Source organism: Capricornis sumatraensis, chromosome 4, assembly GCF_032405125.1.
Source record: "Capricornis sumatraensis isolate serow.1 chromosome 4, serow.2, whole genome shotgun sequence".
In the NCBI taxonomy this organism is placed as follows: domain Eukaryota; kingdom Metazoa; phylum Chordata; class Mammalia; order Artiodactyla; family Bovidae; genus Capricornis; species Capricornis sumatraensis.
In genome coordinates, this window is record NC_091072.1 from 155,694,012 (window position 1) to 155,712,615 (window position 18,604).

General features: G+C 45.8%; 1 protein-coding gene across 3 annotated transcripts; it reads left to right on the top strand.

Annotated features, from left to right (window-relative positions):
• The first annotated feature begins 2,745 nt into the window (after nt 1-2,745).
• Nucleotides 2,746-18,083, top strand: ADSL (adenylosuccinate lyase). 3 transcript variants are annotated; one of them, XM_068970548.1, is made up of 13 exons: nt 2,746-2,933; nt 5,958-6,161; nt 7,805-7,849; nt 8,345-8,424; nt 11,182-11,353; nt 11,568-11,614; nt 12,432-12,522; nt 12,877-12,946; nt 13,092-13,239; nt 14,567-14,657; nt 15,445-15,534; nt 15,940-16,116; nt 17,997-18,083. In XM_068970548.1, exons 1-13 carry the CDS (start codon nt 2,763-2,765, stop codon nt 18,081-18,083), a joined length of 1,473 nt encoding a protein of 490 aa, XP_068826649.1. In that variant the 5' UTR covers nt 2,746-2,762. The 3 variants fall into 3 exon arrangements, with proteins under 3 accessions (XP_068826649.1, XP_068826652.1, XP_068826650.1); XM_068970551.1 differs by lacking the exon at nt 15,940-16,116; XM_068970549.1 differs by lacking the exon at nt 7,805-7,849.
• The last annotated feature ends 521 nt before the right edge of the window (nt 18,084-18,604 follow it).

Sequence of the window (18,604 nt, forward strand, 5' to 3'; positions counted from 1 at the left end):
AAGGTTGGATCATCAGAGAAAGAGCAGTCAGAAAGAGAGGAATCAGTACAGTTTAGTTTTCAAAACAAGAGGGAGGGGTTGTCTAAAAGGTTAAATATTTCAATCAGCCACAGGGGATGACTTAATACAGGAAAATGGAAAACTTTGACTCAGAAATCAAAATGATTTAAAGATGTACATTGGGAAGCTTGTTCCCAGTTCTTACGTGGCCTACCCTGTTCCATGCATGTCCAACCCCACCCCCACATCGACTTTATTAGTGATTTTCTATGCGAATAGGCAAACATTATGGCAAAGTCCTTTTTATTTCTTTATTAGAGAAGAGACTGATGATCAATGAAGGTAATTGAGAGAATATGAGAGAGCAGAAGCTGCATCAGTACTAAGGAGTCAAGTGGGGAGGACAATAAATGTGTTGAATACAGGAGCCCCAGACACTGAGCCAGGTAGGAAGTCAGAATCTGTATCACCTGTCTTTGCTCCTCACTGTACACCTGGGGATTATGAGCATATTTTACAGGTAAGAAGACCCAAGTGCCAAAAGATTATCACTGAAGTCACAGAGCTAGTAACTGGGCAGTTCTGGAACGATGGGTGAAGAGGCAGCCAGTAAGAGAGATTTTCATAAAAGAGCAAGTGAAGATGATTCTGTAGTGGAAGAGATCTGTGCATTTCACACATACACAAAAGGGAGGCACAACTGGAGAGAGTCAAGATAAAATAACTGAAAGAGCAAGATCCTTTCCTGAATGAAGACAGAGGCTGGAAACAGAAACTCTTCTAGGAGGAGGCAACAGCAGAGTGAAGCAGAGCTGGTGAGGCTGGACAACCGGGGAGACCGAGGTTGGCAGGAGGCACCCTGGAAGGCGAGGGCAATAAGCTCAGCAGAGCCCAGCAGCGACAGCCCTGACGCACTCCGCAAAGAGTGGGCAGTTGCAGGGAGTGGTCTTCATCTTTCCAGAACTGTCCTCACCCCCAGAAACCAATCCTCCGCAGCTCCAGTGGGGAGGTAGGTGAAGAAGATGTGGGTGATAAGCCCAGGTGAGTGATGGGCTTCTCCATGGCCAAGGCATTCCAGGATGGGTGTTGCGGTCCACTCTGACAATTCTGAAGCCCAGGTGGAGACATGGAGGATCTACGGCACGAAGACACTGAAGGAACGTGAGAGACTGGGGGAAGAGGAAGGGCGATGTCAGGATCTAACTTGGATCTTGGTAACTGTGGGCCTTGTTTTCCCTATGTGAGCTAGGCGCCTCTGGACAGCATTCATTCACCCAGCAAACACTCACTGAGCACCTATGCTATGTAAGGTCCTGTGCTGGATCCACCTGCCAGGGACACCGGGGACCAAGGCAGGCATGATCCCCGCCCACACCAAGTTTGCCATCAGTGGAAAAGGCCAACAGCACTGAACTCTGGTGAGAGTTACGAGAGAGGCCTATACGAAATCTGAGGTGGGAAGGGAGAACACTATAAGGGTGGTCCATCCTTTTTTTAGTAAATCATGAAAAAAAAAAGCAGAAATGGAAAGGTGACAAGAAGTTATTGTCAAAGATGAGATCTTACAAATCTTGAGATTTAATCAGAACTTTTAATATCCCTTAAGTCTTACAGTTACTGGGAAAAGGGCCACCTCAACCAACAAGCTGAGACTTCAAAATGGACATCCCCTTATAGTGAGACACTCAAAAAAAGGTAATTTCAAAGCAATATAGTAGCTGCTACTGTAGCACAAAGGGAAGAATACATTTGAATCTGGTAAGAACTGAGAGCCTGGAGCCGCATGAGCTATCTCAAGACGGTCAATCTCCCCATGTCTTCACTTTGTCACCTGAAAAATGGGGATCAGAATAATGGCAGGCATTTATTGAGCACTTACGCCGCACTGGAGAGTAGTGTATTGTATTATTTAACAATACCTGAACAATTCAGGACCCTCACATGGATTTAATGAGATTACTTGTGTAAAGCACTCAGGACAGTGCCTGATACCTAGTGAAAGTGAAGTGTTAGTCCCTCAGTACCCTCGGACTCTTTGCGACCCCATGGACTGTAGCCCACCAGGCTCCCTCTGTCCATGGAATTCTCCAGGCAAGAATACTGGACTGGGGTAGCCATTCCCTTTTTCAGGGGATCTTCCCCACCAAGGGATCGAACCCAGGTCTCCTGCATCGCAAGCAGATTCTTTACCGTCTGAGCCACCGGTGAGACCACCGTAAACATTAGTGGTTTTATTATTAGTGGCCAACCAGAGGGAAGAGTGGGTTCATCGGTGACATTTTCTGACCTGGACCTTGAGTAAGATGTAGTGGGAAAGACGTGTCCCAGGGCGGAGAACTCAATGCCGATTTCCCCTGTCTTGCACTTGTCTCAGAACCGTGCTGGGGGTCCGGCAGGCGGTAGGAGTAGGGGAGGGGAGGAGACAAAAAAAATAGCAAAAAAACAGTGCTTTCCAAATGTCTTGGACATCAATCTGATGTCCTCAGAGCAATCCTAAAGGCGGGTCTTAATGTACCTTTTTTCGGATGAGAAAACTGAAACGCAGAGCTGCGGAGGTAACTTGTGAAGCACTGACCACGTTTCTCGTAAAACGAAGAGAAACGCTTTAACCCTCAGCAGCGAAGAGCCTAAACCCAGCAGCCCTGAAGGCTCTGGTCTCCCGGAAACCCCAGGGGTGGAACCAAGTGGAGGAAGTCCCGCCCACAGACTTCCGCTTCCGCCCTCGCTGACCCTGTCAGCTCCGGCGGGGTCCAGAGTCCGGGATGGCCGCAGGGGGCGACTGTGGCGGGCGGGAGGCGGCCTGTGGGTACGATAGCTATCGCTCGCCGCTTGCTTCCCGTTATGCCAGCCCGGAGATGTGCTTCCTGTTTAGCGACAAGTACAAATTCCGGACCTGGCGGCAGCTCTGGCTATGGCTGGCGGAGGCCGAGCAGGTAACGCACCTGGAGGCGGGCCCCGCCCTGCACGTGCCAGGCTGGGACTTGGTGCTCGGGCTGAGCCTCCCCAGGCAGCTGCCCCACTATTTTCGGCCAGGTGTTCCCTTTCCGGAGGAACGGCCCCAGGAAGGCCAGGGCAGGAGGCCCAGCAGTCGCCACCTGTTACCTCACACGTTTTAATGGTGGAGGGTTGGAGATGGACGGTGAAGTGCAGTTACCGTTTCCGGGAGTAAGTCTTGGCGGTTCCTGTAGGAGTGCACCGCCGAGTGCTCCTTCTGTGCGGTTGTGCTCGCTTCTGTACACATCTTTACCCGGTTAACCCAGAAAGACTTTGCAAACTAGGGCGCGGTTTCCCACGTTATAGGAGAGAAGACCAAGCCTCGATGATGTGCCAGTGAGATATTTGCTTCTAACCATTATGACAACCCACTCCAGTATTCTTGCCTAGAGAATCCGATGGAGAGAGGAGCCTAGCGGGCTATACAGTCCATGGAGTCGCCAAGAGTCGGAAATGACTGAAGCGAGTTAGCACTCTCCTATAAATAAAGGAACCCGGTGTGAACCCGTGACCATGCAAAGCCTAACTGAACGCCCAGCCACCTCGCCCTCCACATGCCTCTGTGTAGTCAGAGACCTGTCACTGCAAAATACACATTTCCTGGGCCATTTTTTCTTCTTCACTAGACTGCCTTTTTTTGTCTCTGGGGAGAGAGAATCAGGGTAGCAGGTTATTAGATGCGAGTTATGGGTTCTGAGAGCTTCATGTAGAGGTATTCTGCCGAGCGGTTTCAGAAATAGCCCCAGAAGGATCTTCACAGAAGCGCTGAAGGAAGCATGAGAGTGATCCAGAGAGCTATAAAGTTTCCGAGGAAAATGCCACACAAGCAAGATGGCAGTCCTCTCCGAAATGACATTTAGTAACCTCAGAAACAATCTGAGTACCTACCTAGGACCAAGGTATAGGGTCCCCGAACAGGAAACTTTCTTCCTAAATTTTACACCCTTCCTATCACCTTGCTCAGGAAATAAAGTAGTACATGACACTAGCAGACACAATACTCTGTAATGGCTTATATAGGAAAAGAATCTAAAAAAGTGGATGGATATATGATAACTGATTGATTTTGCTTTTCACCTGAAACTAACATATTCTTTTAAAGAAACTATACTCCAATAAAAAAAATCTTTTTAATGCTAGCAGACATTTCTACAGTGCCTGCTATGTGTGCTCAGCAGTTTGAAGACCTTAAAAATTAATTTACTAATTCTCAAAACAATTCTTTATAAGCATGTGATTCCTGTTTTACAGAGGATAAAATGAAGGCACAGATTTCATAAACAGAGCTCGAATAACAATAATAGTAGATCAGGACACGAAGTGTGTTGTGGTTTGTTACCTACGGGGTCGCACAGAGTCAGACAGGACTGAAGCGACTTAGCAGCAGCAGCAGCAGCATCTACTCTGTTTTCTGTTTTACTTGGTATTCCGTGTAGATGAGGCTGGTGCCAGTCAGCATAGCTTGTAAGAACTTCAAGCTGGAATTGAAATGTAGAGTCAGTATGTATCCTTTCCTCTGCCCAGTCTACGCAGTGCCTGAAATGCATCCAATTTTGATATCTCCTGAGTCTGTATTATCTATTAGCTAGGGTGTCAAAATGAACAGCATGAAGTACATAATAATTTAATAGTTAAAAAACTTGAGGAATGAGAAACTAGGGCAAGCGCAGAAAATTCGTCCGCCTTGGATTTTGAGGATGCGTTGCTTGGGGAGGAAGCAGTTTGACCACACTGCCCCCTGCTGTTCTGTTTTGGGAGGAGCCCTACGATGTCTTCGCTCAAAGATCCAAGGCAGCTTGGCCAGATGTAGTGTGACTAAGGAACTGAATTTTTACTAGTTTAAATGTAAATAGCCACATCTGACTAGATAGGTCTTAAGATGTGAGCTCCTTCTCAGGACCAGGCCTTGGGACTTTGAAGTGAGGTTTGGGTAAAATTCACATATTTAGCACTTGGCTAAGTGTACATATTTAGCACTTGGCTCCAGGGTTCTGAGCTGCCAGTGGGCTGCCAGCTGTTTTTTGTCAGCCTGATTTTATTCAGTGATGGATGAATGTAAGATGTTGATGTGTTTATTTTCTCATTAATATCTCCTGGAATTGCTTTCAGTTGCACTGAATTGGCTGCACATAATTTGTTGGCAGAGCTACTAACAGCGTTGCTAATTTCGGTTTCTCTGACTAAATCCATCTAGATAAGATATAAAGCTGTGGCCGGGATCCCACACTCTGGGCACTTAAGAGCCGAGCACTAAAGAGCCTAAGCAATAAATACCACAAAGCTCTCCTTTCAGGGAGTCTATACATTCTAGAGAGGAGAGACAGGCTAAAAGATGTGTAAAAATGTCATATGGCAGTAAGTGCTCTAAATAAAACCAGGTTAAAGGGATAGCGAGTGACACCGAAGAAGGGTGTTTCATATTGATGTCAGGAAAGCCTCTCTGAGGAGATGGCATTTGAGCCAGGAGACCAGAACCTGTGAGGGAGTAAGCAGAGATGTTGGGGCAGAAGGAGTAGAAATCAGGACTACATTGTTGTGTATATTGGAGTTTACTTAGAATATAACTTGCCATGATTCATTTAGAAAGCTTCCTGGGGACTTCCGTGGTGGTCCAATGGGTAAGAATCCACCTTCCACTGCAGGAGATGCAGGTTCAATCCCTGGTCAGGGAGGTAAGATCCCACAGGCAGCAGGGCAACTAAGCTTAAGCACTGCAACTACTGAGCCCGTGCCCTCAAAAAGGGCCCACATGCCACAACAAAGGCCCAGCGCAGCCAAAATTTTTAAAAAGATAGTTGTCTCTTCCTCCCCATGTCCTTTTAGTTTAACTGCCCCAAATTTTAGTTTAAGAATTGGAAGGTAGGGCATAAACACTGACATGAATCAGTGTTGTTTTTTACTGTCATTCCCATCAAATGATGTGACATAAGAAGTTATTTCATTTTATTTTGCCTGTTCTGCAGACACTGGGTTTGCCTGTCACAGAGGAACAAATCCAGGAGATGAAATCTAACCTGGACAACATCGACTTCAAGATGGCAGCTGAAGAGGAGAAGCAGTTACGACATGATGTGATGGCCCACGTGCACACGTTTGCCCACTGCTGCCCCAAAGCTGCTGGCATTATCCATCTTGGCGCCACCTCCTGCTATGTGGGAGACAATACAGTAGGAGCCCATGCTGTTCTGTGTCCACTAGGACTCAGGCTTTATAATGCATTTATACATTTTAATAGATTTTGTCCATTTTTGAAAGTGTCTCCATAGGTCTTAGGATCTCAGTGCTCAGGAAGTTTCTGCTTTTGGTATCCTTCCAGTCTAAACTGTAAGCCCCTAATGACCTCCCTAAAATGGTGTACAGATACTGCCTATATACATCAGTATACTGGACATAGCTTGAGACCTTACCATTTTAGTGGCCAAAGTACTTTTCCAAAGGGATTTTCTTTCCAAAGTCCTTTATAACTCTTCGCTGTGACTTCTGAAAAGAAAAGGTAATTACATTATAATTCTTAAATCCTTTAACTAGCAAAAGTGTCTCATAGTCAAACATGAAAAAGTAACAAGCAGGCATTTGCCTAAGAGTTTACTAGGTGAGCACTTAATATGTATTCACTTTTTCATCACAACAGGCATAATAGATGCTGTTGTTTCCATTTTTAAATAACTTTATTAAGGTATAATTTAATACCATAAATTCACCCATTTTACATGGATAGTTCACTGAGCTTTAATAAATTTATGCAACATTCAGCCTCACCACACACTAGTTTTAGAACACACCCCTCATCCCAAGACGGTCTGTCTTGCTTGTTTGCCATCAGTCCCCACTCCTGCTTCCAGTCCCAAACAACTGCTGAGACCTGCCTTTTGTGTCTATAGTTGTGTCTTTTCTTGAAATTTCATGTAAATGGATTCAGAATATAAAGTCTTTGGCTCTGGCTTTATAATCCCCACCTCCACAGATGAGGAAACTTAAAGAGGCTGAAGAATTTGCCCTTCTTGGAAAGGATACGGACCTAGGTACAATGACTCCAAACCTCTGCCCTAGTCACAGTGTACCTGGGGAACTAGAAGTTAGTTTCCAGATACACTTCCAGTTCAGAAAGAAGCCAGTAGTTTTTAAGTTGCCCCCACATAGCTTTTTTTTGTCTAAAGTGGTACGTAATTAAAGGCATCTGTGTATAATTAGTCAGATAATGAGAGAAGAGCAGTCCTCTAACTTGGAGTATGCTTTTTTAAAGTATCCAGCGTGTAGCTGGGCTCAACAGTTACCGTCTCAAGCATGTGTTGGAGTTGCTTGCAACACTTACATCATCTCACTCCCCCAAGAACAGCGTTAAATTTCCTAAACCTAGATCCTTTAGTTCATGCCTTTTTTGTTGTTAGCAATGACAGACATGGAAAGAAAAGGGAGCAGAAACTAATGGAATGTGCCCTGTGGAGTCTTCTCAGAAACTCAAATGCTATTGTCCAGGAAATAGAAACCCTGTTGACCTGGACATCTTTGTCATATTCATGACAGGGCTGCCCCTTATCATTTTCCAGTTAAGTTAGATACCCCATAAATAGGGCGTTATAAGTATAAAGGCTTTGTACTTATAGATCCTAGCAGTACTGCTCTCTCAGTTGGTAGGCTTTTAAGGCAGTAATCAGAAGAGTTCTGTTAGCAGCTTCTGACTTGCACAGTGTATTGCTGAAAGTAAGATAGGCAACTAGTTAAGAAACCCAGATGTGACGGCCGTAAAGTGTTAGGTCATAACGTTTGGGCAAAGCTGATTAATGTAAGATGACTGCATTTTTCCTTGCAGGACCTGATTATTCTCAGAAATGCATTTGACCTGCTTTTGCCAAAGGTAAGAAGTTGACAAATTTCCTGCCAGTCCTAAGATTCCCTGTGACAGGAGATGGGTACCACCTTGAATAAATCAGCACAGAATAGATCTAAATAAGTTACTGTGTACTCAGATGAATGATCCTAGATCTGATCTCTAGAACTAATTGTCTCTTCTTGAGTTAAAACACTGTATGAGTTAGTGCTTTTAAAGTGAGGGAAGTGTAACCAGCAGCATGTTGCTGGAATGTGTGGGTCAGATTCTGATTTGGTCTGTTCTTCTTCATGAGCGTGCCAGTGGTGTTAAAACTATGCAGAAATAATTTGTGGCATTTTAGGTAGTCAGCTCAGTTTTTGAACGTTGTTTGATACTTTAAGATACAAAGGTGAAAAAATGTGGCCTCTGCCTTCTGTGAGCTGAAGTGTAATTGTAGATGAATTTGTCTCCAAGTTCAGTTCGTGTTTATGCTGTGCTCAGCCTGAATTCACTCTTTCTCCCACACCGTCTTCCTTGCAGCTTGCCAGGGTGATCTCTCGGCTTGCCGACTTTGCCAAGGAACGAGCCGATCTCCCCACCTTAGGTTTCACACATTTCCAGTAAGTGAGAGGGTTACCTCTTGGGAATTGGGCTTACTTATGGGCATCCAGCTTCCATTTATTCTTTCAGTTCTCCCTTCTCCATGGTAACCTTGAGGTTAGGAAAACTCAAAATATAAGCACTTGGGATGCCTATGAGGAATGAACCTGATACCTACCTTGAAAGCTGTACTGCTGAGAGAGTAAATCGAATGGTTCGTTTCACTGAAAACCACGTATGCAGATACGTATTCAGAAAGTATTCTCTTTTTGTTGTTGCTGTTAATACTCTAACACTTCTGATATCCCCTTTGCCTACAGGGAAATCTTTTAGTGATAGGGAGGAAGTTGGAAAGCAGATCCTATTTAGGTCACAGGGCCTGATCCTTCCTTTCCCACTCCAGGAATCAGTGCTGGTTGGTAGAATCAACCCAGGTGGTTCTCCAGGTCAGGATAACAAACAGCTAGTTGGGGTAACTATGAAGGACCAGAGTTTAGGTGGGTACCTTCCTGTGGTGTGAGTGGGAAGGAGAGGGGCTCTCCCAGCCTTGTGCCCCTGTGTTTCCACTCTGCCTCTCAAGAAAGTGTTCTTGATTCAGTGATTCCATTCTTGAGTATTTAATGCAGGTAATCCAAATTATGGAAAAAGCTGTATGTACAAAGATCATTGTTATAATATTATTTATGATGGTAGCCTTGGAAACAATCTATAAATGTCCAAGAATAAGAGAATAATTAAATAAGACTGTAGTATATACATAGGTTAAAATAATACACAGCCAGGAAAATGATGCTTGTTAGATTAGTAAGACATGGGAATGCATGTAGGTCAATGTGGGGAAAAGACAGCATGTAAACTGTACAAAGATTGGAAGGTGCACCAAGATGTAAATACTGACTACTTTGGCTTTTTTTTTTTAATGTGCAAGCATTTTTATGATTACCAAGTAAAACCCTTTTTTAAAGCTGATGATGTCATTTTTGAATTGCTAGTGGCAGGTTTCAAGTGATGATATTTGAGTCGTGGTGTATTGGCATCTGCCTTATGTTTTGATGGGGTAGGTATTGCTATGGCAACAAGGATATCATCTCCTGTAACTTAGGAAAGCCTATTGAGTTTAATTTAATCTTCCTTAAAATTAGGGCCTACATTATTGGTTGCAGAAACCAGAAGAATTTGTTCATGTGAGGGGGTTGCTGCTCTGTGTGTGTGGCTGAGCCATGACAAAGGTTGCCTTCTGTGCTTTCTCCCTCCACACCTGGCATCACCTGTGTTGTGACTCTTCTTCGGCATCTGCTAGAGAGTGTTCAGGGAATACAGCCATTCCAGTATTCCTTTAGGGATGGCGGAATGAGAGGTGTCTGTTGCCGCAGTTAGCAGGTGTTAGGAATTCAGAAAATGGTATTGATGCATAGATCTCAACTCAAAACGGATCAGTACCTGCAATTAAAAAGAAACAGCTTTATTGAGATACAACTGATATACCATAAAATTCACCCAATTTTTGTATATTTAGAGAGTTTATGCAGTCATTACCAGTGTGTAATTTCAGAATATTTCCATCACCCCGCCCTCAAAAGACCCTTTAGCAGTCCCTCCCATCTCCCCATTCCCTCCCTCCTGGCAACCACAAATCTGTTTTCTGTTTGTGGACTTGTCTCTTGAACACTTCAATCAAGTAGAATCATGTAGTACTCATCTCCTTGTGACTGGCTTCATTTCACTTAACAGAGCGTTTCCAGTGTTCATCCATGCTGTAGCATGTGTCATTACTTAATGTCTTTTACAGCCAAATAACATACCATTATATGGATATGCTACCTTCTATCTGTTCACCTTTTATCTGTTTATCTGCTGGACATTTGGATTGTTTCCACTCTGTTGCTGTTATGTGTAAGGCTGCTGTGAATAGGTCCATGCAGATTTCTTTTCTTTATTATACCAGTAATCTATTTAAGGAAAACTACCTAAAGATTAATTTGGGACTGTGTGTCTGCTTTGAACATTCTTAGTGGGCTACCTTCCTGTTGCCAGCTGTCAGCATCATTCGCCTAATAGAGAAGGCTAGGTAATCTGTTAGAACTCTGGCTTTACTATAGTTTATTCATAATCACATTTTATGTTATAAACAGACCTGCTGTGGGCTGGCTTTGATTTAGACTGAAGACAAAGCCATTAGCCGTTCAGTTAGAGTCGTCTGATTGTGCGTGTTTCCAGGCTGTTCTCTGCGGCTCAGCTCGGTCTTCATCGGGTCTTGACTCTTTCCAAAGTCCTTTCTTTCCTGCCGGTCTAGAGCCACAGTCTCCAGTGTCCTCGTTTTACTTTCTGATAGCATTTTTTAAATGAGCGGTTATCTTGTTTGTTTATTTTTTTACACTACAGTATGAGCTCCACTAGACAGGGACTTGGTCTGTTCTGTTCTTTGTTGTATTTCCAATACCAGCAACACATTAGATGCTTGGCAAGTGTTTGTTATGTGTGTATTTCTTGCCAAGATCTAGGGACAAAGCAGACATTGTCTCTGCCCTTATAGTGCCTCTTGATGATGAAGCAAGAGCTATGCTAGTGGCCCTTTAGTTTTATAACCTTTGAATATTTATAAATGACATTGAATCTGCTTAACTAGTGTTGGCTTAAGTTTTTTAGCTCTTGTATGTCTTCACTTTAATTCTTTCCCTTCCCAGGGGTAACAGTGATTATTAGAAGAAGCAACGAAGGTTTTATGAAACAAGTCATTGGTTTGAGACTTCTGTGTGTTCTCCTTGGGTTGTGTTCAGGCCTGCTCAGCTGACCACAGTTGGGAAACGTTGCTGTCTCTGGATTCAGGATCTGTGCATGGATCTCCAGAACCTGAAGCGTGTCCGGGATGAGCTGCGCTTCCGAGGCGTGAAGGGTACCACTGGCACCCAGGCCAGCTTCCTGCAGCTCTTCGAGGGAGATGACCAAAAGGTGTGCTTAGAGAGTGACCTGGGTGAGACAGACCCAACAGTGGGAGCGCCAGAAACAAAGCTGACCCCCAGGATGGTGGGAGCGATGGATCTTGGGGTGGGTACAGTCTCAACTGGAAAGGTATTGAAGGCATAAACCTGAGCAGGATGACGTGTCAAGATGTTTTCATACTAGACATGCCTGGATTTCTATGGGGATGTCTTTTCTTCCCAAGGTAGAACAGCTTGACAAGATGGTGACAGAAAAGGCAGGATTCAAGAGGTAGGTGAGTGGGGAAAGTGTCTGCCTCCCTGTTAGGTAATAAAAGGCAATATCCCTCCAGATTTGGCCTTAGCTGTTCTTTTTTTTTTTTTTCCTTTTCTGTGTCTTTCCACCCATTTCCTTCTATCTCTGGTGTGGTTTTCTTTCCTGGATTCTATTATATTCCTTATAATTTTTCAGAAAAAAAGGAGCTGTTTAGTTGTGAGTTCAGGAGAATAGCCTTACCTGTGTTGTTGTGGTTTTGTTTTTACTAAAGGCCTCTGACAGGTTGGTCTCAGTCTGTCTTTTTGCTTCAGGGGCCCCCAGGCTCCCCTGTGGTTCCTTGTTTTTGCTGTTGTTTTTATGTAAAATATTTCTTTCTTTCTTTATTTGGCTGCGATGGGTCTTACTTGAGTCATGTGAACTCTTAACTGTGGTATGTGGGATCTGGTTCCCTGACCAGGGATCCAACCTGGCCCCCTGGATTGGGAGCACAGAGTCTTAGCCAGTGGACCACAAGGGAAGTCGTCCCTCACCCCTCACCCCCCCAACCCCCCACGTTGGCTCCTTGTTTCAGGCACTTCACTGGGCTGCAGCAGAACAGAGGCTTGCTGGAATGTTTCCTCCTTGGCTCAGGGTGGCCGCTTGGGTTTAGTAACAAGTGGGGTGGGAAGTGCAGTTTCTTCCTGGAGCCACTAAGCAGTGCAGTCCTGGGCTGAGTGCAGCTTAATACCTCAGTGAGGCCAAGCCTTTGCTTAGGGTCTGCGTTGGCTCACTCGTCTGACACAGTTATATTTTGAAATATTTTCACTTAAAGCTCTTTTCTATTTATTTCTAGGGCTTTTATCATCACAGGGCAGACCTATACACGAAAAGTAGATATTGAGGTGCTCTCTGTGCTGGCTAGCTTGGGGGCATCGGTGCACAAGGTAAGTGGAGGCAGCGGTGGGTAGTCGGCACCACAGACTGACCCCCAGCCTCAGGCTCCGACTTCATGGTGCTCTCAAGAGGTGTCAGATAGCACTGTTAGTAGTTTGGGTCTGTCAGGGGAGCCTCTTAAGTGAAGGTGTGTGAAAAAGGATTGGTTCCAGCATTCTTCTTAAGTTCATCTTGCCATGGTCTGCTCGTGATATCTTAAGCGGTGTTTCACCAGAACATTCCCATGCTGACGGTCAGCTCGGTGGCAGCACCTGAAGAGCTCACCTCCTCCTTCAGTCTAGCCCCTGCCTGGAACCCCCAAGTACTGATAATGTGGGTGACACTTGTGCCCCCGCTTCCCTCAGATTTGTACGGACATACGACTCCTGGCAAACCTCAAGGAGATGGAGGAGCCCTTTGAAAAACAGCAGATCGGTGAGTGTCGTGTGGAGACCTGGGAACACCGCGAGATGCAGCGGGTTTGTGGGCACATGTGAGCAGTTCAGCCAGCAGCCTGCTCGGCCTCGCCACTGTCCCCTGAGGTCTTCCTGCCTTTGCTTCTTGTCCTTTACACGGGCAGGCTCAAGTGCAATGCCATACAAGCGGAACCCTATGCGCTCAGAGCGGTGCTGCAGCCTGGCCCGGCACCTGATGACCCTCGTCTTGGACCCCTTGCAGACGGCATCTGTGCAGTGGTTTGAACGCACACTCGATGACAGTGCCAACCGGTCAGTGAAAGGGGCAGCACACACAGCAAGTTGTCGGAGGGCACAGAGGGCCTGGGAGCAACAGGACCACAGGGCATCCCTGTATTCCCTCCTTGTCTGTAGGAGCCTGGAGTCTTAACAGGGAGGCAGGAACATGGTACAGTGTGATGCGTGTTAGAATATGTACAGGGTATCCTTGCGGGGGCAAAGGCGGGGGTTGGGAGGAGTTGAGGGAAGCTTCACAAGGAGGCAATGCCGTAGACTGAAGAAATCTAGGCGTTTATCATGTGAAATGAAATTGGAAGCACGTATAAAGCACAAAGGCAGGAGAAAGAACGATTTGGAGAGTTAGTTACTGGAGTCAGGTAGCCCTGGAGGATGAAGTCCGTGGCAAGAAATGAGGTGGGAATGCTCGTGGAAAGTAGCCGGTTTATGAAGGGCCTTCTGGGCCCTGAAAACGAGGGTAGATGTTGTTCTCATGGCAGGTGGTGTCAGCTGTGGTATCTTGGCACAGTGACCTCTTGATTAGGTCCAAGATGGTTCAGGAGTAATTAGTAGTTACTAATAAGGCACCAGCATGCACGTGACTCTCTACTTTATGTATATACTTATTTGAAAGCAGATTCACTCTCATTTGCTTGTATTCTGCTGGAATTTCTTGAGAGGAAATGATCAGTAGTTAAAGCCAACTCTCTGGATTGTGTTCATAATCCAGGATTTATGGAAATAAAACATGTGAACTCATTTGGAAGTCAGCCATTGGCTGTATTTTAGCAAACTGTGACCTAGTCAGCTGTGCCCACTAAAACACCCTGCAACAGTTTGGAGAATCAGTTATAAGACAGGATGCTGGTCAGAACAAGTTAGGAGACTGCTTTAAAAACCCACGCCCATGCTGGCATGGTGCCGGTGTGACTGGAGAGGATGTGGATCTAAATTGATGTCACGGGGACTGGCCTGGGCAGTTGGCTGGAGTGGGGGTTTAGATGGTGATGGGGTGCTGGTGCCCTTTCCTGAGGCAGGAGCTACAGGAGCGGAGGAGCAGGGTGAGGAACAGAGCAGGAGGCAGTGGAGAAGCATCTGCATTAGGTCCTGGGCTTGCGGAACCTACCGATGAGCCGGGTGGGACTCCCCAAATAGGTGTATGGCCTGCCGCCTAGGCAGGTGGTCTGGGCAAGAGGTGGTAGATTCAAGGGTCATCAGGATATTGAGGCTGTTGAAGGGAATTGTCCAAGAGGCACATCTGGCATGAGACGTCAGTAGGGCAGCTCCTTGAGACACACCCTGCGTTTCACGGAAATCGTTATTTGTTTTAAGCAATAACTGAATTGGCTGTTTGTTTTTCTAGACGTATCTGTTTGGCGGAGGCGTTTCTCACTGCAGATACTGTACTGAATACGTTGCAGAACATTTCTGAAGGATTGGTGGTATACCCCAAAGTAAGAGGCTTCTCTGAAGGGGTGGAGGGGGTGGCAGAGAGTGGGACCTTGTGCTCTGGAGTGGACGTGTTGGAGGAGCGCTTCCCAGCCAGAGCTTACTCTCCACGTTGTGACACAAGCTCTCGGGAACAAGTCTGTGGAGTTCGCAGACCGGTTTATAGACCAGGGAGGAAGCAGTACTTTGAATTGGCTGAAAACTGTCTGCCAGTCTGAGTCATCAGCTCTGCTGTGGCTGGCGGGGTAGACTGTTCCACTGGCCCGTTTGTAGGTACCTGAGGCGGATGGGTTTGTTTCCATTCTGTACTCAGCTCCTGAAGTCAGGCCCCGAACTGGAGCAAACTTGAGGTTTGAGGAATTTTTCTGATGAAGTCAGTATCCCTTTTTAAAACCAAAATAATACTCTGGAGTATGAGAAGACTTCCCTGGTGGCTCAGAGGGTAAAGCGTCTGCCTGCAATGCAGGAGACCTGGGTTCGATCCCTGGGCCAGGAAGATCCCCTGGAGAAGGAAATGGCAATCTACTCCAGTACTCTTGCCTGGAAAATCCCATGGACAGAGAAGCCTAGTAGACTACAGTCCATGGGATCGCAAAGAGTCGGACACGACTGAGCGACTTCACTTTCACTTTAAAAAATACAGTATAGAATAAGACAAATTCTTCTACCCTCTTTCTTCGTGGACATGGGGGAACACGTCCCCACTGTGCGTGATTTTGGTCATAGTTTATGTCTTACTGTGCGTATGACTTTGTAACCTGAGGCATCCTTCTTGGCGCTTCACTCTTCCAGGTAATTGAGCGGCGCATCCGGCAGGAGCTGCCTTTCATGGCCACAGAGAACATCATTATGGCCATGGTGAAAGCCGGGGGTAACCGCCAGGTGTGTAGCCCCTTGTGCTCCTGCATAAATTGAAAGTACTGCACCTTTGGTCCTGCTCTCCTCCCTGAAGAAGGGTGGATGAAGGTGTTTCTGTCCTTCCATTCAGTCATGGTATTGGTGCAGAACAGTGACAACAGACTGTCGTAGAACAGGCTTATCTTTGGAGGGTGATGGTGGTGAAATCAGTTAATTAAAAATTGACTTGCTCAATCACTTGTAGAAAAAGTCTGCTTTCAGTGAAGAAATTAGGTCTTAGTTTCCATGGGAAATGCCAGGAACTGGGCAGGACATAAGAGCAGATGGTTCATGAAGCTTTAGAAGAGGCCTTTGTAGCACCAGCCATAAACAGCATTGACGTTCAAACGCCTGCTGTTAGTGAGACCCCAGTGCCTCCTGTCTTCCCAGGATTGCCACGAGAAAATCAGAGTGCTCTCGCAGCAGGCAGCTGCCGTGGTCAAGCAGGAAGGGGGTGACAATGACCTCATCGAACGCATCCAGGCTGATGCCTACTTCAGTCCAATCCACTCCCAGTTGGACCATTTGCTGGATCCTTCTTCTTTCACCGGCCGTGCATCCCAGCAGGTAAGCATCAGAACGTTTCCATGGGGCTGCAGTCCTCCCCAAACACGCTCTGTTTACACCGCTGGGCTGCAGAGCCTGGAGTACAGTCTGTTTCTGCTTCATAGGAGGTATGAGGAGAATGGGGCTAGTTAGAATTCAGGGCAGGTTACTGCCTAAAACTTAAAGTGAAAGTCGCTCATTTATGGCCGATTCTTTGCAACCCCATGGACAAAACAGTCCATGGAGTTCTCCAGGCCAAAATACTGGAGGGGGTAGCCTTTCCCTTCTCCAGGGGATCTTCCCAACCCAGGGGTTGAACCCAGGTCTCCTGCATTGCAGGCGATTCTTTACCAGCTGAGCCACAGGGCAATCTAAAACTTAAAAATTTGGTTATTTTGAGAATGCCTTAAGTTCATTTCTCCCTGAGGATTTCTCTGAATTCTGCTTTGGTCTGGAGCCTGTGGTGTAATGGACAAAGATTGGGTTTTACTGTCAGGTAGCTCTGGGTTCAGGCTTCCTGGGTAACTCAGTTGGTGAAGACTTCACCTGCAATGCAGGAGACCCCAGTTGGATTCCTGGGTCAGGAAGTTCCCTTGGAGAAGGGAGAGGCTACCCACTCCAGTATTCTTGGGCTTCCCTGGTGGCTCAGACAGTAAAAAATCCACTTGCAATGCGGGAGACCTGGGTTCCATCCCTGGGTTGGGAAGATCCCCTGGAGGAGGGCATACAAACCCACTCCAATATTCTTGCCTGGAAAATCCCCATGGACAGAGGAGCCTGCCAGGCTACAGTCCATGGGGTCACAAAGAGTTGGACACGACTGAGCAACTAAGCACAGCACAGTAGCAGCTCCGGGTTCAGTCTTGACTTCCTGCTTTTACTGGCCGATGGGATAGACTGAAAGGCCTAGCTTGGTGCACAGTAAGTATTCAGCAAACATTTGTCACTTCTCCTCATGGCCTTTTGAAGATTACAAGGGCTAATTCAAAAACATTTATTGAGTGCAGACTAGGTGCTCAGATTGTGTTTGGGTGCTGTATTTAATTCTGGTGCTTTAAAGATGAATAGATAATGCTTATCTTCAGGGAACTCAAAACTTAACGGTAAAGGCTTGTAAATAAGGTCAGTGTGATACCAAGTTCATGCAAGAATTGAGGGAAGCACACCTTTTTTAGCATCACAAAAGAGACAACCCTAGGGTAGTAGAAGTTGGAAAAGACTTCTCAGAAGACATGATATCTGAGCTGAATCTTAAGGACAAGTAGGAGTTACTTGTAGGGAACACCAGGAGGTGAAGAGACGACAGATGCATGGATGTCCAACATGGGAGAGAGTTGCCAGATTGTCAGGTGCCCCCAGAGTAGCTAGGATTAATGTAGAAGACGGATGGAAACCTATCATTTATATTTGAGACACTCTGATGTGCTGGATTTGAAGGACTTACACTGGAGGTGAGAAGACCAATAAGGAGGCTGCTGCAGCGGGTGAGCAGCTGGTGACGAGGGCTTTGAGCTGAGGCTGGGGTAGATAGGTGCACACAGGGCACAGGTCCGAGGGCTGTTAAGGTAAGTTAGTCACTTGGAAGCTGGTTGAAGGGGGAGGAAGGAAGGAGCATGATGGTTTTAGCTTTGGTAATGGGTGGAGAATGGTGAGACCAACTGAAAGGATACAGCTGGCTGGTTTGGGCGGAGGGGCGGGGTGAGCAGCAGCCTGCTGGGGCAAACTGCCTGTGTTTAGGGAGAGATTTCTGCAGGGAGTTGAGAAAAATAGAAGTTCAGCGGTGGCATAAAAGTTTGTCCAAGTAAGTCTCTGTGTTATGAAGTGACATTGAGAAAAGGATTCTCAGATTTCTCAAATTTTAACATTTTCTTCTGTCTTGCATTTGCTTTCCTCTTTGACAGGTACAGAGATTCTTAGAAGAGGAGGTGTGTCCCCTGTTAAAACCATATGAAAGTGTGATGAAGGTGAAGGCAGAATTATGTCTGTAGAGTCGGAAGAGAATTATTAAACAAAAACCATTGTTGGCTCTGTTAACTTTTATTGCCGAGTCATAAAAACTATTACTCTAGTGCCATATTTTATTTCAGGAACTGTTACCATAAATTAATACAGCACTTTCTTTCTTTTCCATGGTGCTTTCACATTTCTCACATTTGCAGTGCAGAAATAAACTGCATTGTAGTTGGACTGTTTTTCACAGCTACACAAGTTTGCATAATAAATGTAGCTCATAGCTTGCACTCTGCTCTTTCAAGGCACATTTTCCAACTAGTCTAATCCTTTTTACATGTTCACTTGATTGCAAGATGGTGAACAAATTCTTGGTCCTCTCTTCTGAAAGTGAGTTTTATCTGGGCCTTGGAAAATAATCTGGATTCAGTGATTCATTATGGCCCCCTACCTACATTTCAGTTGTATTTGATGAGAATAAGTAATGAAATTTAGAGCTGTGATGAATTGTCAAAGAAACTGGTGTGGTCTTCACGCTGACTCAGCTGGAGTCGTGCCC

What these genes read in the sequence shown, in the direction of transcription:
- ADSL (XM_068970548.1), top strand. Translation starts at nt 2,763, where the DNA reads ATGGCCGCAGGGGGCGACTGTGGCGGGCGGGAGGCGGCCTGTGGGTAC. An exon ending in GCTATGTGGGAGACAATACA is followed by an intron (nt 6,162 to 7,804) that starts GTAGGAGCCCAT and finishes TTTTCCTTGCAG; the next exon opens with GACCTGATTATTCTCAGAAA. An exon ending in GATTGGTGGTATACCCCAAA is followed by an intron (nt 14,658 to 15,444) that starts GTAAGAGGCTTC and finishes TCACTCTTCCAG; the next exon opens with GTAATTGAGCGGCGCATCCG.